This window comes from Strix aluco, chromosome 3, assembly GCF_031877795.1.
Source record: "Strix aluco isolate bStrAlu1 chromosome 3, bStrAlu1.hap1, whole genome shotgun sequence".
NCBI classification, from domain to species: domain Eukaryota; kingdom Metazoa; phylum Chordata; class Aves; order Strigiformes; family Strigidae; genus Strix; species Strix aluco.
In genome coordinates this window covers 126,116,262-126,140,835 of record NC_133933.1, presented here as the reverse complement: position 1 = coordinate 126,140,835, position 24,574 = coordinate 126,116,262, and the positions used below count along the sequence as shown (strand labels likewise).

The following is a 24,574-nucleotide window of genomic DNA, read 5'->3' as shown; positions in this document are numbered from 1 at the left end:
CCAGAAGGAAATAGGGATAGACGATGACTGAACTATAACTGCTTGGGAACATACTGGGGCCACTGTCAAATACAGTGAAGAGAAAACAGCTTTTCTATTTATTTTTTAAAAAATAACAACAAAATTGTTGTTTTCCTCTGTATTTCAAAATTTCCTGTCAAAAAAGGAGACAAAAATTCTTGGCTAACAAAAACTGCTCCTGTTAGGTGTCACCAGTGATAAATTTGTGGCATCTGATTTAACAGAGATATTCGGATTTCCTATTTAATAGCTTTAAACAGTAACTTTTTTCTTACCAAGTATCACGTGCAGTGTTATATCTTCACTCTTGACTTCCTGTTCAATTTGGTTAATAAACTTGCAATATGCCTTGAGCTCGTGCTCTTTGTTGCATTCTGTTTCTATGTAATTGTACGTGTAGCAAAACAAACTTCCATTTTCCCTTTTCCCTGTATGAAAGGGTTAACATAGGTTAGGTTAACACAGATTTGGGGTCAGTCAGCTAGCAGACAGCAGAAAGCTTCTGCAAAACTTTCTTTTCTGTGGGTCCTAGAGAAAAAACCTCCTTTGTGGAAAAATTTCCTTTCTGTATGATGAGCTCTGTCTCTTACTCCCCACTCAATAAATCTGCTGACAACTGCTGTGTGATCAGTACCTTTTCAGTCACTGGTGTATGAGCAAATCCTGCCCAAACCCTCTTTTACTGTGCAGGAACAAAAATTTACTTTAGAAACTCTGTTGGAGTATACTCTTCTGACAACTACTTCTACCACAGCTGTTTTATTTAGGCTAGGGTACATTTCTGCTGTTCCTATATGGTTCTTTTTAACTCAGGATCTGTACCACACAGCCATTGTTTTCCAGCATGCCTGTGCCTGAGGGTCCCTGACTGCAATCTCTTCCAATAAGATCTTAGCATTTTTGTAGCAGCCAAAGGACTCCTCAGTTTCCACCTGCTTTACACTTCAGCCTGTTGTTTATGCACTCCTGCATGTTTTCTGACTTAGTTTAGGTGGCTCTTTGTTGTTTTCAAACTAACTGTTTTGTAACCTACTTGAAAACTTCTACTATATAAAAACATGCCAGGGAAGCTGCAGAACTGCCCTAAGTTTGAAGACATGGAACCTTAGGCTTCTGTGCTGTTAAAAATATGTTACCCATATCCTTGAAGAAAATAGAATAGTGCTTTGAATTGCATTCCTAATATATTGTTATATGTTTCACATGATTCAGTAGGTCATCTTCTTAAGTAACATTTCCTTGATACTCAGTTCAAAAATGTGACAGAGTAGAAGATAAAAGCAATATATTTATGGTTTTTATGTATTTATCATTACAGTAGTGACTTCAGTTGCTCTTCTATTCCCAGCCATGCTCCTCAGGCATAGCAACCATTCCAAAAAAAGTCCATTACCCCTTTTTTACACTCTCAAGAGTACTTGTGGGTTGTCATAATAGTAGTAAGTATGAATTGGTTACACAGATCTAACTGAAAGCAAAAAAACCCAGGGACTGGGTTGTGACACATAGTGCAACTGCTGTGTGATACTGTGATTCTGCAAGTTTATTGTTCCTTACCAGCTTGAAATTCGTTTTGTTGAACCACGAAGGTAACATTGTAATCTTGCGTGGAGCTAGCACTTATGCAGCACTCAAGGGTTTGTTGCACTTTGCACTGTATAGATGCTGTAATGGGGTCTATCAGGATGTTGCTCTTCAGAGGCAAGGAAATAACCTTGCGTGTCATATTGGCAGAACTCTCCAGGTGCTTCTGGGAGAATGTGCAGATGTAGGTACCTGAAAGAAGCGACACAAAAAACATGTCTCAGTCAACAGAAATTCTCCTCAACTTTTCAGTGGTCATGAGCCCTAATACTGAACAAATACAGTGTTGTCAGCAGCGTCATGTCTTGCTGTCCTCCAGCAGTTACGATTTTAACTTTTTTTTTTTTTTTAATTTACAGTGGCCAGGCTTTACAGTGATTTGCAGGGCTAGGGGATGCTGTAAATGATCTAGTACATAGGGTTAATTGTCTTTGTAGCCAGTACAAACCAGGTTCACTCACCGTTCCAGTCCTGTGTGGCAGTCTCCACTGTGAGCACAGATGTGGCTGGAAATTTGCTATTTTTGATGCATGTACCACAGTCTACTGTTTTTGTCTTATTTCCAGACTGGATTTTCCAACTGATGCTGTCATAATTGCTCACATCACTTTCACACGTTAGATTGAATGAATGTCCCTCGGGAACTGATGAGTTTGTGCTTGAAGATATTTTTACATCGGCTAAGACAACACAAGATAAATGTCATATTGTTGAGAGTCACCTGTTATAACCATTTGCTTGCAAATGACATGTGTCACAGGGGCCACCTACGTGTTAAAGACCTGATGGTCTGTTACATGCTACCTGACACTTACCTGTCCGGAGGTACGTCACGTTGATGTTTAGGCTGCGCCTGGCACCATGTCCAGTCTGCAGCTTACATGTATATGTTGTCACTGTACCTGACTTCTCAGGTGGGCATAGTGATTCATTAATGTTGAGCTTGTATTCGGTGCAGTTTTCACTGAAACTGGGGACTCCTAGAGAGAAACAAACATTCCTTGAAGGGCTATGGATGTCTGAAAATACCTGGGCTCCGGAAATCACAAGTAATCACTCTAGCTAAGGAAAACCTTGTGGGTTTGTATGTAACCTTTGACAACATGGCACTTTTAACTCATCATTGCTGAAGTTCATTCACATCTTTTACTCTGGCAACACTCACAGTGTTTTTCCAAAGGCCTGAAGACAGCTCTCAGCACAGTGCTGGGCACTTACGGCCAATACCAGTCTGAAAGCAACAACATTGCTTGTATACCTCAGGATAAACCAAAATGAATATTAGTCTGGTTCAGCCTAACCGCATTATCTGCAATATTTAGGATGAGTAAGATAAGTAAAACAGCAGTAAATACTGCAGATTTTAACGTCATCTTATTTTGAAATAAACATTTGGGGGTATTTGAGAGTCATTCAACTTTAAATCTGAAGAGTGATGGTTTAGCTGTAAGGTGAAAACCCCACTAAAGCTGTCCCATGCTGCAACTGATAGTACATCTGGCAGGAGAGCAGAGTTCCTGGGGGAAAGCCTGGCCACAGGGAATTAAGGGCGAAACAGCTCATTACAGTAGGCCAGGATCACCCCTCTCTCTGCAAGCACTCTGTGGAAATGACTGTGCACATGAGTTTTGAAGGTTTTCTCTCATTTTGCTGTCCTGCTTTCTGCTAAATTTCATTTATAACAAGCAGTTAACAATGAACAGTTAATCTATACCCATAAAATATGAAGAGGGCAATAGGCAGTTTATGGATATGGTTCATAGACATTTATGAGGTTTCTATTGATGTTATTTTGTAACTCTTTGTAACACAATTGCTTGGTGCTTTATTATCTTTTTATAGTCATAAGGAAAGCCTTGTGGGATGTCACTGACTCAACTGGCGTGTGAAGTATCACAACTACAGGTAGAGAGGGAAACTGTGCATTTAGCTATGCTGCAGCTGTTTCAAAGTGTAGCACCTGTCTCTCTTAGATACCAGTATGTGGTACACAGAAGCTTTTCATACCCCAAGGGTGATTCTGGAAATAGTAGTAGAGACTGATGCACTCATCCCTCCTCTTAAAACTAGACAATGCAGAAATAAGCCTTTTGGAAAAAGTCAGTATGATGCTGGTCCAGGCAGCTGTTTCCATCCAGGATAGCACAGTTTTAAGCATCAATGTCCACACAGTGCATGGAGATGCCCATAATCCCACTGGCGCCTGTACAACTCATATGGAGTCTGTACCATGCTGTCCATTCATCGTCCCTCACACACACACACACACATCTTTGGAGCACACCCCATATACATCCTAGGACTTGGCTTTTGGCGTAGCCAAATAGGAGGATATCTTTGAAGAACAAACAAACCTAGCAGATGAAAGACAATCTTTTGTTAATTTTACCTGTAATATTGATTGCTCCATTTACTTTCCAGTCACCAGTAAGTGATGGTAAGTGTCTGTCAATACAGCAGGAGAGCAGAGGGCTGTTTGTCTGCATTTCAGGACTGTTGCATGTAACACTGATGTTATTTAAGTTTGGGGTGATGTACAGCCGAAAGACTTCTATTCTTTTTGTGGCCGTGTATATCCATGTGGTAAGGTGTTTGCTCATTGTGAAAGTGCACCTATAGAAACCTGTAAAGCATAGGCAATATCTTAGCACTGAGATCACATTTTGCTGGTTTTTCCTCTACATTTGGAGTTATGAGCTGGGAGCTACTACCACACCTAGTTTTCACATCTCCCTGGTTCTGCTACTTGCTAATCAAAATGTACCATCAGGTCATCTGCAGTATGCTTTCTGCAGACTCCTGGTACAGATTAGGCAGCCTCAGTGTTGATGGGTACTTCAGAAGACACCAGAGCTCTGGGACTGAAATACTTAAAATCTGTCTGAGTTGGTGTTTTGGGATCCCATAACCCACATGGCAGCAACACGTCATGGTAAGAATGTAGTCTGACTGTGCAAAAGGTTCCTACACAGAATGAGTGAGAGAGAGGTGCCCGGGGTGGACACCCCAAAAGCTAGCACGCTGAGTGTAGGCACATACATCTACCTCAGAAGGTATTGCCAAAGAGACCAGAGTATTTACCAGCCACTTCCTCAGGCACTTGTCCCCTGGATGCAGACAGTCTTCCTTTTGAAATTGGCAATCAGAGCTCCAAACTTCCTCCATGCTTTAGGTATGTGGATTCCTCTTCCCCATTGGAATAGCCAAGTGAGTAGGCCACTTACATAGGACCAGGGACACCAAGGTTCAGGGCATCCTTAGCCCAAAGAAGTTTGGACCCACGACTCCTACCTCACGTATATGTGCCCAAATACCTGGTCACAGGCTACCCTTTTTGAAGTTGAATGTAAAATCCCTGGTCCAAAGAGAAGAACTGAGTAGGAACTTGAGTCAAAGCTCTGATAATACGTGATAATTCCTCTGACAACTCCTCCCAGCAAAATGTCACCAATTTACCTGTTTCTGATTTTCAAAAAAGCCCTAAATATGAAAAACTGTAACTCCGAGCTCTGATTAGCTAGGTTATGTTTGCAAATTGGGCAAGGGCTATCAACGCCAAATTCAGCCACAGCCTCAAGTTACCATACCAAAAGGGTGGGAAGCCCTCACAGTCATATAGTCACTGCTGTCTCTTGTGATATGGCACTAAGAATACCCAGGCCTGTATAGTCTCCTCAGTCAATTCACATCTTACTGGTAATGCCAGTCAGTACGCAGTTCATTAGAGAAAAAAAAACACTGGAGAATTATTAAAGACAGTGCATTTTTCACATTTGCTCTAGGAAAATACAGTCACTGCATTCTGCATTCCTCTTTTCTTTTTGTAGACCTAGACACACAAGAGATTTACATCTGCTGTTTTAATGAGAGAAAATCATACCAGAATCCGTCATCGTAACGTTGACAATTTTAAGAATCGACCTTGAGGTTCCCCTTGAAAATATTCTCTCCATCGAATAGTGGATGCTGGGTGAGATGATCTGATCAAGGTGATACCAGGTCACATTCTCAGATGTTGAATTTACCTCACAAATCAGTCTTACTGTATCCCCTTCAAAAATGTCTACAGGACTCACAGTGAAGTTTGTCTGATCTGAGAAGACAAAGAGCAACATTCTGCATTATTGTCATTTCAGCTCACATCTATATGGTGTCTTCCATCTCATGGAAATCCTGGGTCTTTCACAACTAATACACACTCAGCATCAGTTGCAGGGTACTACCTCTGATACAGGCTATGCAATTTTCCTGCAATACATTCTTCTACTATTTTTGTCAGCCAAAGATCCCAGAAGGTTTTCTGCAGAGAGCCAGAAATATTATCACCACCACTACTTTCTAAGTAGATAAACTGAGAGGGGAAACAACCAGGTTAAAGAGAAGCAACCAAGTTAAAGTAATCCTCTGAGACAGACAGTCCAGCACTCAGTGCACTGAGAGTACAGCACCTCTGGGGCATTTGATCTGGCAACTGATTTGTAACACACTGTCCAGCAGCAGCATGGAAAATGTGCCAGGGAAGCCAGGGGGAACCTGATCTCATGTAAACTGCAAGAGGTTTTTATTTTGTCTGAAGAAGTGGGAAGTGCTGGCAGACTGATATGCTGAGAGCTGTCTTAGTTCTGGAGGTGAACTTAAGGGTATTCAATCTCCCTCCCATGGAGAGACTGCATCAGGGTTCAGTGGAGTAGCTGGAAGGATTTGGTTTTCTGTGGGAGGTACTGCATGCATGTTCATCTCATGTAAGTCCTAAGCTTTGGTGGCACAGGACGAAATGAAACAGCCAGAGAAATAAATGGTTTTTTAAGGTCCACTACCAAATAATCAACAGTATAAGACAGCTACATGGTTCAGACTAGAAATACTAAAGTAAAGGTTGAAGGAAAATGCTGAGACACCTTAAACTTACTAGCTATTTCTGTTGTGAAGGTAGATTGGTTGACTTGGTAAAATGCATCTAGAAATTGTGGTACAATTTTGTGGGCATTTGCTATCTGAGCGAAGCTTGCTGCTCCTGCTTTTACTTCATAGTTCACAAAAACACTTCCAGACCTAAACAGATACAAGAATGAGAGAAGAACCAGAATTAAATATCCTTGCATATTAGTGGTTTTCTATATTGTGGTGACCCATCTTTCATGGATAGGAAGGCTTCACAGGCCTCACCTGTGAAGGCTCCTGTTGTGACTCACAACTTGCTCTGGTATACAAGAAGGTTGTGCTACAGCTCTTCCCAAAATAAGAACACCTTTATGTGACATCTCCTTCATCTGCTGTCTATTTCTAGTAAAGTTCCCTAAAATACAGCTGCATTTAAATATTTGTGGACTTAAGTAATGTCTCTTTTATCCAGATCCAATGTTATATCCAGAGTCAATGCACTAATTTATCTTCCTGATGACCGAGGAAAGGACGTTGGGTTTACTCGCATCCTTTTCCCCTTTTGGGTGGAATTCAGTCTTTCCCACAAAAGGCTTTGATCCAGATGGATAATGATTATGTATCTTGGACTTTTGCACAGTAGTGAATTTTACCCACAGCCCAATTTCCATGCTAATAGTTGGGCTTTCCTTTGCAGCTCTTACATTGTTATTCAGTATGTATATACTGGGCATGGGTTCTAGCCAGAGCGAACGTAGTCTTTGCTGGCCAGTGTCTCCTTGAGACTGGACAGAAAGATTTGTGTCTTCCAGGAAAAAATGAAATTGTTTACTTACCTGAAACCGGTAACTGTTGCCGATACAAAGCCTGGTAAACATCTGTAGCTAGCATTAAACTGTAAACAAAGACATATTACATGACATAAGTCCTCTGCATATTACTTGAGTGTGCTTAAAACAGGAGACTCTCCATTCAATACTGATGTGAGTAAGGGTTGGTAGCATATCTGATAGAACAGGCCTGGTGCACTCCCAATTATCATGGGTTAAACTTGTGTTGATGGTTTCATTCTATGTGTGCTCATGTGGATTTAAGCTGGGACAAATAATGTGATTTTTTTTTCATGCTTTTGGTGCAAAAGATTCTTAAATACTTCCCTGTCAGCCACCATATTAAAATGAATGGGAGTATTGACAATGCCTTTCAATGGAGGTCAGCTTTGGCTCACTTTGTAGCTACCACTGCTGCATACTTCACAGCTCCCCACAGAGACAGTGACAGTGCACCCTATTTCCCAGACATTTAGGGTAAAAAGCATCTTTCCTAGAGGACTTTCTACCTTCACAGATGGAAAACTAAAGTCATTACCGCTTTTTCAAGGTCAGCTTTGTATTTTTTGTAAAATTCAGTAGAAGAATTCCCGAGATCATTCACAAAGTCTCTGTCAAGTCTGACTGACATATACATTACAATGGGCTCTCCCATACCACATGAGTCTGTAAGGAAAAAATAAAAATAAATGTAAAAATAATCTAAAGCAATGTTTACAAAGTGATTTCTTAGCTTTTTCTTCTAATGTAATCATAGAATCATAGAATCATATAGTGGTATGCATTGGAAGGGACCTTTAAAGATCATCTAGTCCAATTTCCAACCTGGCCTTGAACACTTCCAATGATGGGGCATCCACAACCTCTCTGGGCAACTTGTTCCAGTGTCTAACCACCCACACTGTAAAAAATTTGTTCCTTATATCTAGTCTAAATCTACCCTCTTTCAGTTTAAAACCATTACCCCTTGTGCTATCACAACAGACCCCAGTAAAATGTCCATCCCCATCTTTCTTATAAGCCCCCTTTAAGTACTGAAAGGCCACTATAAGATCTCCCTGGACCCTTCTCTTCTCCAGGCTGAACAACCCCAACTCTCTCAGCCTGTCCTCACAGGGGAGGTGTTCCAGCCCTGTGACCATTTTCGTGGCCTCCTCTGGACCCTCTTCAACAGGTCCATTTCTGTTGTGTGCTGAGGACCCCAGAGCTGGACGCAGTACTCCAGGTGGGGTCTCACGAGAGTGGAGGGGCAGAATCTCCTCCCTTGACCTGCTGGTCATGCTTCTTTTGATGCAGCCCAGGATACAGTTGGCTTTCTGGTCTGCAAGCGCACATTCCTGGCTCATGTCTAGCTTTTCATCCACCAGTACCCCCTAAGTCCTTCTCAGGAGAGCTGCTCTCAATTCCTTCATCCCCCAGACTGTGCTGATACTGGGGATTGCCCTGACTGAGGTGAAGGACCTTGCACTTGGCCTTGTTGAACTTCATGAGATTGGCATAGGCCCATTTCTTGAGTGGTCAAGGTCCTTCTGGATGACATCCCTTCCCTCTAGCGAATCAAGTCCATCACTCAGCTTAGTGTCATCTGCGCACTTGTTGAGGGCGCACTCAATCCCACTCTCTATGTCATTGATGAAAATATTAAATAGTACAGATCCTTGAGGATATCACTTGTTACTGACTTCTACTTGGATGTTGATCAATTGACTATAACTCTTTGGACGTGACCACCCAACCAGTTCTTTATTCATCTAACAGCCCATCTGCCAGACCCATATGTCTTCAATTTAGAAGCAAGAATGTTGTGGGGGATCGTATCAAAGACCTTACAGAAGTCTAGGTAGGTGACATCTGTAGCTCTTCCCTTGTCCACTGATGCAGCCACTCCATCCTATAAAACCACTAGATTAGTCAGGCATAATTTGCCCTTTGTGAAGCCATCCTAATCCTAAATCAAAATCTTACAACTTGTCAAGATTCCTCTGTATAATAGGGAAGTTGGGTTTCTCCTAGTTTTCTCTATCTAATTTAAATGCCTGGCATCTGCTAGATATCTAGACTCCCTCTCTAGTTGATACAAAGCTGTAGACACCTTCAGAAGGTGATAGATTCAGAAGGTGATAGACAGCTTTTCTACAATGGTTAAATTGCTGTATTGCTCCAGTTATACAGTTTGGATGAATAACTTTGATGAGATACTCAACTTTCACACAGTGAAAGTTACACAGGATGAATCTCCACCTATGTTTCACTGAAATGAATGGAAAGATCCTCAAAGACTTTAGGAAGGTAATATTCTGAGTGAACACCCATCAGTGGGCACAAAAGAATATAAAATGCTTAGAATATAAAATACTGGAATTTTCTAAGCTGGGTCCATTTAAGGATATGTCTATACCATGAAGTAAGGAGCATTGTACCCAGGGCCCTGGATTTCTAAGGAGTGTGCGACTTCCACGTGGAGGAGATACTAGCTCTAGTCCTTGAAAAAGTACAGCAGTATTGATGTGGGCCTGCCCTATGATAAAAGCATTGCCACTAAGCAGAGCTGATTAGAATGGGGATGCTGACAGCACTGGATTGCTTCCAGCTCTAGGGCCACCTCTGGGTATCTCTGCATACTGCTCCATCACAAATCAGAGGCAGAGCCTCATGGGGGTTTCTCTTGGATTGCAAAGACAACAAGTAGTGCTCCACCCCAGTGCTGACAAGCCTAAGTGTCCAGTCATCAGTCAGGTTCCTAAAAACTCATGGGCACCTTGTCATGAGAGTCATGAAATAAAACCAAACAAATGCTGGGGGTTTTTTGTTCCTTCTTTTCTCTTGAGCACTATGGCACACTTTGGTAACATTTGTAAGTTCCTCTGTTGAAAATCTGATGAGATGAAACTTGCTTTGCTTAGCAGAACCTGGAAGTCCCAAAGGGGCATGTAAGTGATTCCAGGGGCTGGGGCTCCAGTATAACACTAAATATCTGCAAGTACTTGGGTCAAGGTGGACACACATCACAGAGAAGAGCTCCAGACCATCACTACAGACTTTCCACATTCATAGGCCATGTGGTAGCCAACTCAGTCCTGGTGTGCCCCTTTATCACACCTTTAACACTATTCCATCTTCTAACCAGTATATGAGTCGTATAATGACGAAGTTCAATGTTTCTCCTTACCTTCGGTCTGAGGCTTACAGTAAGGCCCGTAGAAAGGCATTTCCATCATGTAGCTGCAGGGCAGGTCGAGTGCTAGGCTGACAGAAGGGCAGGTTATCAAATCACTGCACACCGCACTTGGCCAGGCATATCCATTTTCACAAGAACAACAGCTATTGTTCTCACCACTGGGCAGACAGACTAGTGTCAGACAGAGAAATACTATGAGAATGTAAAACAGGGCATAACATATTGCATATTTACCCTGCTGTATCTTTATACCAGTGATCTCCACTAAATGTTGCCCTTCTTGTGAGTTCACTTGAATAATGCAAGCATGATGATCTGATGCCTTGCAGGTCTTACTATACTGCTAATAAATGACTCACCAGAAATGGAAGCCAGACTAGTACAGGGATAAGTCTGAACAATTACTTTTAAGTAATTGAATGGAGATGTGAAGCCTGATCCTAAAAATTTATCTGGCATATTGGCCAGCATCCTATGATAGTTTTCAAATTGGATATTTCTGTATTGCATGGGCTGAAAGCAAATGTTTAGGCATTTAAAGATTGTAGGAGCATTTAATGGTCTTTCAAAGTCCCAGTGGCTAGTGAGGTGTTGTGTCATTCTGACTGTATCCTGACAGATGCTGCATGAGCGAAGGTAACATTATCAAAAAGTGCTTTAAAGACATATATTCTAATTAAAAAACAAAACAAAACCACTTCACTGTAAATTTTTCTGCTCTTAATGTGCCATTGGCAAAGAAAGATATTAACAAAGTGATTTTCACACACTGCATGTGACCCTGAAGGCCTTAAAATATCCATTTGCATGTTGTTTTGAGAACTGATGAACACTTCCTTTCACTGCTTTATGGGCCAGCGATAGGAAGGTACCAAATTTCCCTCCTCTACTGTTGTAAATCCTTGGTGTGTTTGTATATCCTCCACTGTATTAGTTACTTGGATGTGATGTTGCATAACCACAATTCATGTAATAAAACCTGTCAGATACCTCGCCCTGTAAGAATACGTTTAGTGAGCTGTATCAGGAAAAGACTGCATCTCATGCACTCTGTCAGGGTCAGAGTACAGGCTCTTACAGCGATTTACATTCCAAATGCAAGTGAAGGGAAGTAAACAGTCTGATAATCGCTGTCGCAGTTTCCTGTAACTTGAAAGTAACTGAGACTTCTTGTTAGTCAAACTGGAGCAAACTCCTTTGGCTCAGGCTTCCTCTGACTTTGTCCCTTCCTTAGGAAAAGAAAAACATCCAGGGCTATTCCTAATGCCAACTTTATATAAAGAGGTGTGGTGGGATGCAGATCACAAAACATGCAGTTGTGTGTTAGAGCTTCAGTCTTGTTGGGTCTTTCAGTAGGTAACAGAGATAGTTCAATTTTGCTGATTTCTAACCGTGATGGATGGTAAAACTGGGAGAGATCAAATACTGGCAAAAAAGAACATCACTCAGAATATAAAAATAAATAACCAACCCACCTGTTGTAATGTTGATGTTTGAAACTGTCATTTCTGCATTTGAAATATTTGTTGAAAGTGGAAGTGTAAGGTTTTTGAAATGGTCTTTGATTGGCTCCAGAAAAGACGAATCCATAAGGCTTACTTCAATGTCAATGGTGTACTCCAGAGGGGGAAGGTCAAAAAAAAGCACTGAAAGAGAAATAGCATGAGACTGCAAAGCTCTGTGTGAGGGTAAATCACAAATTGATGGTTTCCAGTTTGGCATTAGGGCTCTTTGTTGCTATTTGATAGTAGCTTAGTGTAGCATTCTGCTTAGGAAATCTTCCTTCCTACTCAGCAGATGTTATGCACATGTTTTATCTGCTTCTTGTCTTACAAAAGCCGTATTTCTTTGGTCTCAGAGCAATAGGAAGCTGATACAAATAGCATAGTATATACAGGGAAAAGCTGTCTCATCTCTTCTCTCCTTTGACTCAGCAAGTGGATGGGTTGTCAACCATAGACTGAAGACATACAGGAATATCTTGTGACCCCTGTCTGGCTTAGGTTCTTTTCTACACTATGCATTTCAACTTGCATAGAAGCTGTGCTCATATATGTCATCACATTGATGGCATCTAGAGGGACCTGGACAAGCTCGAGAAGTGGGCCCATGTGAACCTCATGAAGTTCAACAAAGCCTAGTGGAAGGTCCTGTTTCTGGGTAAGGCCATTCCCCAGTTTTTGCCCCAGGACAATCCTCAGATGAGAGATTGAGAGCAGCTCTCCTGAGAAGCACTTAGGGGGTACTGGTGGATGAAAAGCTAGACATGAGCCAGGAATCACAGAATCACAGAATCAACTAGGTTGGAAAGGACCTTGAAGATCATCCAGTCCAACCATTAACCTAACACTGCCAGTTCCCATCTACACCATATCACCCAGCGCTATATCGACCCTACTCTTAAACACCTCCAGGGATGGGGATTCCACCACCTCCCTGGGCAATCCATTCCACTGCCTAATAACCCGTTCTGTAAAGAAATACTTCCTGACATCTAGTCTAAACCTTCCCTGGCGCAACTTGAGGCCATTCCCTCTTGTCCTATCACTTGTTACTTGGTTAAAGAGACTCATCCCCAGCTCTCTGCAACCTCCTTTCAGGTAGTTGTAGAGGGCGATGAGGTCTCCCCTCAGCCTCCTCTTCTCCAGACTAAACACCCCCAGTTCCCTCAGCCGCTCCTCGTATGACCTGTGCTCCAGACCCTTCACCAGCTTCGTTGCCCTTCTCTGGACACGCTCGAGTAATTCAATGTCCTTTTTGTAGCGAGGGGCCCAAAACTGAACACAGTAATCGAGGTGCGGCCTCACCAGTGCCGAGTACAGGGGTAAGATCACTTCCCTGTCTCTGCTGGCCACGCTATTTCTGATGCAAGCCAGGATGCCATTGGCCTTCTTGGCCACCTGGGCACACTGCTGGCTCATGTTCAGCCGGCTGTCAATCAACACCCCCAGGTCCCTCTCTGACTGGCAGCTCTCCAGCCACTCCTCCCCAAGCCTGTAGCGCTGCTGGGGGTTGTTGTGACCCAAGTGCAGCACCCGGCATTTGGCCTTATTTTCTTCATACAGTTGGCCTGGGCCCATCGCTCCAGCCTGTCCAGATCTCTCTGCAGAGCCTCCCTACCCTCAAGCAGATCAACACTCCCACCCAGCTTGGTGTCGTCTGCAAACTTACTGAGGGTGCATTCGATCCCCTCGTCTAGGTCATCAATAAAGATGTTGAACAGGAGTGGCCCCAAAACCGAGCCCTGGGGGACACCACTCGTGACCGGCCTCCAACCGGATTTAACTCCGTTCACCACAACTCTCTGGGCCCGGCCATCCAGCCAGTTTCTTACCCAGCAAAGTGTGCGATCATCTAAGCCTCGAGCAGCCAGTTTCACCAGAAGAATGTTGTGGGAAACGGTGTCAAAGGCCTTGCTAAAGTCAAGGTAAACTACATCCACAGCCTTTCCCTCATCCAATAAGTAGGTTACTTTGTCGTAGAAGGAGATCAGGTTTGTCAAGCAGGACCTGCCTTTCATAAACCCATGCTGACTGGGCCTGATCCCCTGGTTGTCCCGCATGTGTTGTAAGATGGTACTCTGGATGAGCTGCTCCATCAGCTTCCCGGGTATCGAAGTCAAGCTGACAGGCCTGTAATTTCTCGGATCATCCTTCCGACCCTTCTTATAGATGGGCGTCACATTGGCCAGTTTCCAATCTGTCGGGACCTCCCCGGTCAGCCAGGACTGCTGGTAAATGATGGAAAGCGGCTTGGCGAGCACCCCAGCCAGCTCCTTCAGCACCCTTGGGTGTATCCCATCTGGTCCCATAGACTTGTGTGTGTCTATGTGGTGTAGCAGGTCACTGACTCTCTCCTGGATTGCGGGGGTGTCGCTCTCCCAGTCTCGATCATCTGGCTGAGGGGGCTGGATTCCCTCAACACAACTAGTCTTGTTATTAAAGACTGAGGCAAAGAAGGCATTAACGACCTCAGCCTTCCCCTCATCACTTGTTACCAAGTTTCCTTCAGCATCTAGCAGGGGATGGAGACTCTCCCTGGTCTTTGTTTTGCTATTGACATACTTATAGAAACATTTCTTGTTATCTTTGATTGCTGACGCTAGATCAATTTCCAGCTGGGCTTTGGACCTCCTGATTTCCGCCCTGCATAGCCTCACAGCCTCTTTGTAATCACTGTGAGTGGCTAGCCCCTTCCTCCAAAGGCTGTAAACTCTCCTTTTCTCCTTGAGTTGCAGCCAAAGCTCCCTGTTCAGCCAGGGTGGTCTTCTCTGCCGCCTGCTCCTCTTAGAGCACCTGGGGACTGCCTGCTCCTGAGCCATTAACACTTCCTTCTTAAGGAGCGCCCAGCCTTCCTGGACCCTTATACCCTTCAGAACCGTCTCCCAAGGGATCCTTTCAAGCAGGTGCCTAAACAAGACAAAATCAGCTCTTTGGAAGTCCAGGATGTCAGTCCTGCTTAGCCCTTTCCTGGCCTTCCTAAAAATAGAGAACTCTATTATTTCATGATCGCTGTGCCCTAGTTGTCCTCCAACTGCCACATCATCCACCAGTCCATCTCTGTTCACAAGGAGGAGATCTAGCAGGGCACCCTCTCTGGTTGGTTCTCTTACCAGTTGTGTTAGGAAGTTGTCCCCTACACATTCCAGGAATCTTCGGGACTGGTCCCGCTCTGCTGTGTTGTATTTCCAGCAGATGTCTGGGAAGTTGAAGTCCCCCACAAGAACAAGGGCAATCGACCGTGAGATTACACCCAAGTGCCTATAGAATATTTCATCCACCTCTCTGTCCTGCGTGGGTGGCCTATAGTAGACTCCTACTACAACAACTGCCCTGTTGGCCTTCCCCCTGATTCTAACACAAAGACATTCCATCCTGTCTTCACTGCATTTGTATTCGAATGTGTGCTCGCAGACCAGAAAGCCTGGGCTGCATCAAAAGCAGCATGACCAGCAGGTCAAGGGAGGAGATTCTGCCCCTCCACTCTCGTGAGACCCCACCTGGAGTACTGCGTCCAGCTCTGGGGTCCTCAGCACACAACAGAAATGGACCTGTTGAAGAGGGTCCAGAGGAGGCCACGAAAATGATCACAGGGCTGGAACACCTCCCCTGTGAGGACAGGCTGAGAGAGTTGGGGTTGTTCAGCCTGGAGAAGAGAAGGGTCCAGGGAGATCTTATTGTGGCCTTTCAGTACTTAAAGGGGGCTTATAAGAAAGATGGGGATGGACATTTTACTGGGGTCTGTTGTGATAGCACAAGGGGTAATGGTTTTAAACTGAAAGGGGGTAGATTTAGACTAGATATAAGCAAGACATTTTTTACAGTGTGAGTGGTGAAACACTGGAACAAGTTGCCCAGAGAGGCTGTAGGTGCCCCATCCCTGGAAACATTTAAGGTCAGGTTGGATGGGGCTCTGAGCAACCTGATCTAGTTGAAGATGTCCCTGCTCGTTGCAGGGCGGGTGGACTAGATGACTTTTAAATGTCCCTCCCAATCCAAACCATTCTATGATTCTATGTCAATCTCTGACAAGACAGACGTTTCCACCTCTTTTGTTTGTGCCTTTATTACTGTTCTGGTTTTGGCTGGGGTAGACTTAAATTTCTTCATAGTAACTCGTATGGGGCTGTATTTTGGATTTGTAATGAAAACAGTGTTGATAACGCAACAATTTAGTCATTGTTGAACTGTGCTTACACAGCACCGAGGCTTTCTTTTTTTACAACTCTTTCCAGCAAGTAGGTTGGGGGTGCACAAGAAGTTGGAAAGGGACACAGCTGGGACAACTGACCCCAGCTGACTAATATGATGTCACGCACCATATGACCTGGCATATGATGTCCACACCATATGATGTCATGCTCAGCAATAAAAGCTAGGAGAAGAAGAAGAAAGGGGAATACATTCCGAGTTATGGTGTATGTCTTCCCAAGTAACTGTGACGTGTGATGGAGCCTTGCTTTCCTGGAAATGGCTGAACACCTGCCTGCTGTTGGGAAGTAGTGAATGAATTCCTTGTTTTGCTTTACTGATAAAACTGTCTTTATCTCAACCCATGAGTTTTCTCACTTTTACCCTTCTGATTCTGTCCCCCATCCCATTGTGGGAGAGTGAGAGAGTGGCTGTGTGGTGCTCAGCTGCTGGCTGGGGTTAAACCACAACAGCTATCTCCCCCTTGATGATCGCGGTTCAGTAGCTCAAGTGATGCTGTCCCCAACAGCGATTGCACCCTTGGCTTACTAGAAACCTTCTCTGTTACCACACGTTTGTGTACGTACTGTTTCGCTTCTGCCTTTGCATCTCTGACTGGAAGCTTTCCTCTCCTAGCGCACTGTCAATCTGTGGAAGAAAGAGAGTGAAGCTCTGAGAAAAAAACAAAGTGAAGCTTTAGCTGCCATTGTTGGAATGAAAGAATTAGTGAAGAGAATACCGGCATAGATAATTTTTTTCCCTCCACCAATCTCAGCCCCCTGCTTCCCCCACCCCACCCCAATCTTCCTCTTTAAACAGAATATTTGTATCTACCAAGCAGGGAAATGTTAAACACCCGCTGAGGGATGTACTGAGTTTGCAGGTGACTCTTTGCATATCTCTGCAAGGCAATTGCCTCATCTTAGCAGGAATTCTGCATCTGAGCTGCAAACTGGCTATGGGGCTGATGCAGTGCACTTAGTCTTGGGCCAGCCTTGCAAACTGCTTGGGAAACTGCCCACTCAGCCTTTGAATCCAGAAAATGGACTCATATTACCCTTTGCTTTCCTTTTTGCTCTGAGCTTCCAGCTCTTCAGCAGCAAAGCCAGCCTGAGTAGGAGTAGAAAGGGAATTGAAATGTCTTGGCTCCAGCTCAGGTGTCAGGTCAGCTATTTTGTGGGCCATCAGTAGCACACAGTTGACCAGGGCAGTGGTGGCACAATTTCAATATGACTGGGTTCATGCAGGGTGCAGCCAAGTGAGATGCAGACCATCTTATTTTTTTAATCATGCCCTAAAAATACACTGGCACCACAGTTAGCAAGAAAGGCTAAAGAACAAGCAAAGACGCAGGCAGGAAATGTGTGGCGTTGCCAGTTTCTTGATTCCTACTGAAATCTTTATTTACAGAAAGAGTGAATAGCTTGGCAACTCTTAAGTCATCTCTTTACATAAAGGAACCATCTGGTGTGTGATTAGAGCTGAGCTTCGTATCACAGCTGTGCTGGCAGTGAAGATCTCAAGGTGCGTTGGCAATTTTTGCACTGCTAGGGGTACTACCTTTCAGCTTAGAGACTAGCTGCGAGACGTACAGAAAGCCCACCGCTGATCCACTTATTCCTCCAGGTTTGGACTCAGTGGTTTCCTTTTTCAATTATTCTCCCACACAACTGCAGGGTATTGCTACATTCTTAAACACTTCACATATTTCACACCATTAAATAATGACTCATTTGCAGGGTGTACTGTGGATCAATGATGTTAAAAAATGAGGTGTTACTCCACTCGTGAAAATGCCTAAGTGCTGAGATGGAGTCAGTTTGAAAAAAACAGAGCAAAGAAGATACTTGGTCACTATTAGACATCTGCCAAAGGGCAGATGAGGCTGCTGGAACCAGTTATAACTTAGTTTGCTAAGACAGGGGATGGAGGCAGAAACAGCTTAAGGAGTTCCCACCTTCCTCTTTACGTTTCTTTTTCTTTTTTCAACCTGCTCAAAAAAGCCCATTGTGTTCTGGTCAGTCCCTGGGGTGCTAGGGGCTGAACATAGATGTTAGAATACATTTTGGCTTGATAGGGTTCATAATGCAGAAGACAAAAGAAGTATTTTCTGGTCTAATAATAATTGTGATAGACCAAGAGTTGGTAAATTTGTAGACTAGTTTTCTTTACCAGACTATACTAACTTCCACTTGGTCAGCCTCTTTGTTTCTCTATTCCTCTTTGTCCTTTCTAGTTAGGGACTATTTGTGCAGAAACTGTCTGTTAACAAACTCATATACAGGATGAAGAACAAAATGGCTTTCCATAATTCACACTACTGATGAAGCAAAAGAGGTATGTGAGGATTGGTGAAAAAGTGGGAAACTGAAGTCTGAGTCCAAGGGCAACGTTTAAACACAAGTCACTCAGGAGTGTCATTTTGGTCATGTGTACTTGTCCTGCTGTTAAGTGGTGAGACTTCTGTCACCTACCTGTAAGCACCTTTGTGCCAGAGCTAGTTTTGTTGGCATGCCAATTCTAGGCAAGATTTATTTGGTTTCTCTGTCCCACAGGATGGACGAATCCCATGCAGGAACATGTCCATGTAACTGTTACCTAGGCTTAGCTCCAAGGACAGCAATTTAAATCCCTTGCAGACTAATACAAGTGAGAAACAAGTGAGAAGTTTCACTCAGTTCCTTCTGGAGAGGCTTTAAGACTGGGAAGCAGGAATAGCCCAGTTCCTGGATTTCTCTCTCTCTTTTACGTACTCGGACGACCCTGGGTTCAGTTTCCTGATCTTATACCAACTTCTAAGCTTTTATGGATGTAAAGGAGAGCTGTAGCAGCTGGGTGCTACAAGTAGAGACCAAATGAAAACCAGTGGGGCTGGGAAAGGATACTCACCACATATTGGATGAATGGATTGAAATCTGAGTCCTGTGATGTCTGGCAACATGCTGTGACCAGTAGAAACAGGCAGTGGAGACCTGCAGTAATTGGGGACGACATTGTGTCCAGTGACTGCTGTACAGCCTGAGAGGAAAATGAAGCAAAAGGACCAGGGAATTTTCAGCCGACTCGTACAGTAGGAAATACCAACACACTCTATGAAGATCGTATGTTCAGACTTTTTCAGCACATTCTCCCTGTTCACTCCATGCAAGACAGAGCACAGACCAAGGTCTGTACTTATTCCTCTGCCACTGTCACCAGACTGTTTCCCTTATATCTCTTTTTTTTTTTTCATGTCAGCTGTACCTACTCAAAACAGGGAGAAAGAAATCACTTGGAGAAAGCAGTCCTAAGTAGATTCCTAAAAGGGACAAACGAGGTGCTAGAAATTAATCTGCCATGAGAAAAGTTGACTTTGAATCTTCAAATGTTCCACACAGTGCTACCTGGCAAACACACAGCCAGAACATGAGGGAATAGTTAGAAATGTTGCTGTAAGTGAGGGCCTGTCCCATTGCAGCAGGGAGAGCTCTGCTACCGGCCATGTCCCACTCTGGAGAGGGCTGTAGTAACATCATGGGATCAACTACAGATTTCTAGAGTTTTGTTACCCCTTGGCTAAGGAGGAAAACAATGAAGAGTGGTATCTCCTGGAACAAAATCCATGTAATTTTGAATTTTTAGTATACACCTCCATTAATTGCACTGAAGATAACAAGTAAATAACCTAGAACCCAAGAATACTGACACACCAGAATATAATGTGGTGCCTGAAATCAAAACCCAGAAAAAACCCAACTTTTTCCAGCTCATTAATACCTAAGCTAATTTACTGATGCAGTAGATTGGATGATGAAGCATAAAGGGAGAGGCAAAACTTGCATGGACCCTTATAACAGGTGCTGACACATTTATGCAACCAGAGGGAATAGAGAAAAGGAGCTGAAGAATATGTAAAAATATGTATTTTTCTATGAATATGCACTTTCTGATTATTCCTAAGAAAGCACTTCCCTAGCACCAGAATAAACAGCTAGTGGAGAACTACATGAAAAGGCAGAACCCAAACAGATTGTGAAAATTGTTTTAAGAAAGGAAAGCGCTGAGAAAAGACTGCTAAGAATAGTACTGAACAGTACCTGAGTGGGTAACATCAGCTTGATTAAAATCCTAAGCTTTTGTAAAATTGTTTTTTTGTACTGAAAAAGATGTTCATACAAACTCAGGCTTTGAAAGTCTGTGAATCACCAGGTGAAAGCAGAAAAATCAGCACCTCCTGAGATGAAAATGAACACTGGCAATGGCTGTCTATTGCCACCATTTTGCGTATCAGAGCTGGTGCTCCCAAGTCGACAGGGAGCTGCATTGTGACTTTCCTGCTCAGAAGAGCCCATGATGGAGAATTATAATATGAACATGATCTGTGGTCTCACCTTGTGAATGGATAGAGGACAGCAATGAGCTTATAGCCAAGCAATATACCTGATGTCACCGACGTGGGTTTCCAGCAGGGATTTGTCAGGGTTTCTCACCAAAGGTGATTCTTAGAGCGATTTGTTTGTAGTGAGACATCACATGGATACTGGCTTGGTTAAAAGCTAGGAGACAAAAGTAGGAAGAAATTATTTATTTACTTTTCCAATAGAGAGATGTCATCACCAGAGCTCTGCAAGAACATGCGTGTAAGTCTGTGTTTTACCCTCTGTTTTCAAGTCATGTGGCAGTGATTAGTGATACGACACTGTGGAAAACTTTAACTGATTGAGACTAACAAAGTCTGCCTGTGAACATCTGCATAGAGATCATGGCATACTGAGCGACTGGGTCATGAAATTCATGAAATTCAACACTGATAAGTGTAAGGTAGAAAGAAATGACCCTGACTTCATGCATTCTGTGATGGACTCTGAACTGACTATTACACTCAGAAATGGGGTGTGAAGAAATGTCGACTGAATTCTGAGATGCAATTAAAAAAGGAAAATTAATTTTAAGATATTTTAGGGTAGCAACAGAGGAAAAAACCCAACTGTGCTATCTAGACATCTGAGCTGATGCAGTATGTCTGCACTTATGCTCCTATATAGTAATAAGCAGAAAGCAAGACATCTCACTGATTCAGAACATCCTCCCCTCCCAGCCCAAAATTCATTAAAAAAAAGACCGTTACAGGCTTTTTTATTGCAATAGATGAATGGCTGGCAGAATTAGAAAAAAAGGTAGGGAAAAGTTTCTTCTGTTTCCTGGGCATGTCTATCAGTATAACCAGAATTCTACAAAAGAGACTGTTGTGCTGTTTTGAAGACATCATCCACTTGTAACAACCTCAAGGCTTCCATGGATCTGGCTGGTCCCAAGACCAAGATGAATCAAAATGGATCAAGAGGAAAACATTGCAAATTTATAAGCTGTGACACAAGTCCTTGAGATAGAGATATGAATTAATAATAGAAACACTAACAAAACAAAGATTTCTGATAGTTTTGCATATGTAGCATATGCTCACAGCATATGGTACAATAGCTTCATCTGTACAAAGAACTTGTATTTCATTGGTAACGGGTTAATGAAACATAATAGAAAGGGAAAAAGGTCATTAAACAAAATTTATGATGAGGTTAAACATCATATGCTACAGTTTTGCATGTATCTTGCACTGTTCCCAAACTTGCATTCATATTCAAATACTGTGGGTCAGCCTCTATTTTCAGACACACCCTTTGTGCAGCCATGTAGCTGAGACCAAATGCTCTGTTAATTGTACACATAAGAAACCAAACAGAGGACAACTCATGTAAATGAGAATCGTGCTGCTACTCAGGCTTTGATAACAATTTAAAAATCCAAAATTCCCAAGCCAGTATCTGGAAAACCAGAAAAACAGCAAACAAATATCAAGTGGAGATTTGTAAACTTGCAAACAAATTGCAAATGGAGAAAATATTAAAGTTCTTCTCAAGTAATGTGGCTGTTCTCCTTGTTCATTTAATTTCTTGTTGAAAAAAAAATTGTTGTAAATTATTCAGCAAGAAATTTCTCAAGTTTCTGTCTACCTGCTGTTGGTAAAACAGAAGATATGTGGACACATTCATAAATTCTCATATGAACTGTCTCCTGGGAGGCAATAAGTATCTTTGACTAGTCCCAGAGAAGAAGCACAGAAGGTTTGCTACCAAATCTCTTCTTCTCCATAGCATTCAGGCTCAAAAATGTTGTTTAAAGTTAACTCTAAAGTGCAGAAGATTCCTAGAGGTAAACAGCAAGGTCTCACTTTAACCCAGGACACAGGTGATCTACATGACCTTCTTTTTACTTTTTCTGTAAGTTTCTCTTTTTCATAAATATTGCAGAAAAATTACACCCTCTCTTGCAAATCCACCCAGTACAATAGTTACCATTGCATACATTTTAGAAAATAAAGCAGACACCCAGACATATAATATGATTTACCTTTTCATGTGATTTGAAGAGAAGATCTGCTAATTAGCTCCATTTTAAACATCCTCTGCTTTCTATTACAGCTTAGGCTGCTCTCTCAAAGGGTAACCAAGACTTGTATAATTAGCTGTATAATTAGTTATTACTGCCCAGAAAACAAGTCACCTCTAGAGCCTGCACTCAATTTTCAAGTGTGAGGCTGACCAGAGATGCCACTGCAAAAAACCCACAAGGCATTGTAAAAGGAGATATTTCCTGATACCATTCATCAGGTAATACTCATTATTTCCCCCTGCACTGATCTAAATCCTTCAGTGTCTTATCTGCAGATTAGTTTGTCAAGTGGACTAACTTGTTCCACTGCTGTTACTCACCTCATTGGTTCTAACAAGAGGGCGTTGAGGACTGAAAGCAGTGAAATGATGTTTTGTAACTATGGCAAAATGTTTGTGTGTTTTGATTTAAATAACAAGGAAGAAAAACCCTAAAGTTTTCCTACTCGAGTTAACAGCATCCTCACTGTGGGCTGGACCTGGTATTGGTGCCCTTGGAGAAGCTGCACAAAGAGGCAGACCTATGGTTCTTGATGACTACTGTAGAAGGTGAGAAAGAGCAGGAAATTCCCATGAACCAGAGGAAACTCTGATGCGTTATGTACCTTTCTATCTTGAACAAAATCTGGAGCCAGGAACCCACTGCAGAAGCAGGAGACATCTGTCCAGATAGCAATGGGGCTGATGTCCCAGCAGTGTTCAACCACAACCAGTGTATCGATGGCATTTGTTTCTACAGCAGTGTGCACTCGTGCAGTGTCTGTGGAAAAGCCTGGGATTAAACTCATGTTGGGGGGGATTATTTTTTAAACAGTGATTTATTTGGGTGACAAGTCTATAGAAAGAGTTCCTTTTTCCCCACAGAGTGGAAACACAGTCCCTGTGGAGATCCTGACTTCTCATAAGAAGTCCATGGGGAGGTGATAGGTTCATGGGGTAAGTGGATGTGCCCCGGGATCTCCAGAGCCACCTTGCAGCAGCTGAAGACCACGTGGGACACACCAGGGCATCCTAAAAGGGCACATCTCCAAGGTAGACAACTGAGCTGTAAATGTCACTTATTGTCACACTGCAGAAGGAAAATGAAAGCAAAAGAGTCAATAAGGTGCCTGATAAGGTGACATGCTTTTTCCACTTCAACACTACTTGCCGAATTAAAAGGTTGTGACATCAGGGCTGGTCCAGCAGTTACAGTAGAGTCTTGCTGCCAGCTGACATTTGCTGTTTCAGGGGAACAGGAGGGGTGGCTATCACAGCAGCATTGGGCATAGTTTGGGTTGCCCTTGGTGTTAACTGCCTAGAGCAGTAGTAGTAATTTTTGTGTCACAGTGAGCTTGGATCAGGTATTCAATTCTCTATCAGCTGGCTGTGGTGAGTGTGCTGGTTGCGCTATTTCTAACAGCCCTAAGACACGTCACTGCATTTTGCCTCTTGCTGGGTCTGAGACATAGAAAGCAAATTCCATGTTTAGCAAAGTTTGCCCTGCAGCCTTCGCAGGTGCCAGCATCACTAAGGATACTGAGGATATCGCAGTACGTGACTGTAAACTTCTCTTCAGTGAGCCAACTTGAGGGTGCATTGTCCTTGGCAGCAATACAGCCTATTCCTGTTCCCTTTTCTGCAAACCTGGTCACCTGCTGCTTCCCAGAATGTGATGAGTCAGCCCTCAGCCTGCCATTCTGCAGCAGTTTTAAGGTGATTAAATTGGCATGATTGATGTCCTCGTTGCCCTTCGAGCTTGTCCCCACTTTTGCAGTGGCATCAGTCTGGTTTATTGCCCACCTCAGCTGTTCCAGGAATCTGAACAAGCAGAAATCCGAGGCTACATCTACAGTACTAATTGCAACCACCTCTTACCCCTCTCTGAGCCAATTTAACTCACTGTCCCTGCAGAAAACTAAACCAGCAACAAGGCACCTGAGAGAGTTTAATCAGCTCAGAGAAGGGCCCAGTGAGTGCCAG

General features: G+C 43.1%; 1 protein-coding gene across 3 annotated transcripts in view; it reads right to left on the bottom strand.

The window, feature by feature from the left end:
* Positions 1–24,574, bottom strand: part of ADGRF5 (adhesion G protein-coupled receptor F5) — a 52,995-nt gene that overhangs the window by 14,729 nt on the left and 13,692 nt on the right. For all 3 annotated transcript variants that reach the window (XM_074820187.1, XM_074820189.1, XM_074820188.1), the window contains exons 2-15: positions 20,604–20,719; positions 19,074–19,202; positions 16,772–16,832; positions 11,970–12,140; positions 10,486–10,665; positions 7,855–7,982; positions 7,323–7,381; positions 6,515–6,657; positions 5,486–5,698; positions 3,995–4,228; positions 2,421–2,585; positions 2,067–2,285; positions 1,579–1,797; positions 297–449 (exon numbers count right to left, since the gene is read on the bottom strand). In XM_074820187.1, coding sequence (XP_074676288.1) covers positions 297–449; positions 1,579–1,797; positions 2,067–2,285; positions 2,421–2,585; positions 3,995–4,228; positions 5,486–5,698; positions 6,515–6,657; positions 7,323–7,381; positions 7,855–7,982; positions 10,486–10,665; positions 11,970–12,140; positions 16,772–16,832; positions 19,074–19,178 — 2,050 coding nt within the window. In that variant the 5' untranslated portion in view covers positions 19,179–19,202; positions 20,604–20,719. The remainder of the gene's footprint in view (positions 1–296; positions 450–1,578; positions 1,798–2,066; positions 2,286–2,420; positions 2,586–3,994; positions 4,229–5,485; positions 5,699–6,514; positions 6,658–7,322; positions 7,382–7,854; positions 7,983–10,485; positions 10,666–11,969; positions 12,141–16,771; positions 16,833–19,073; positions 19,203–20,603; positions 20,720–24,574) is intronic.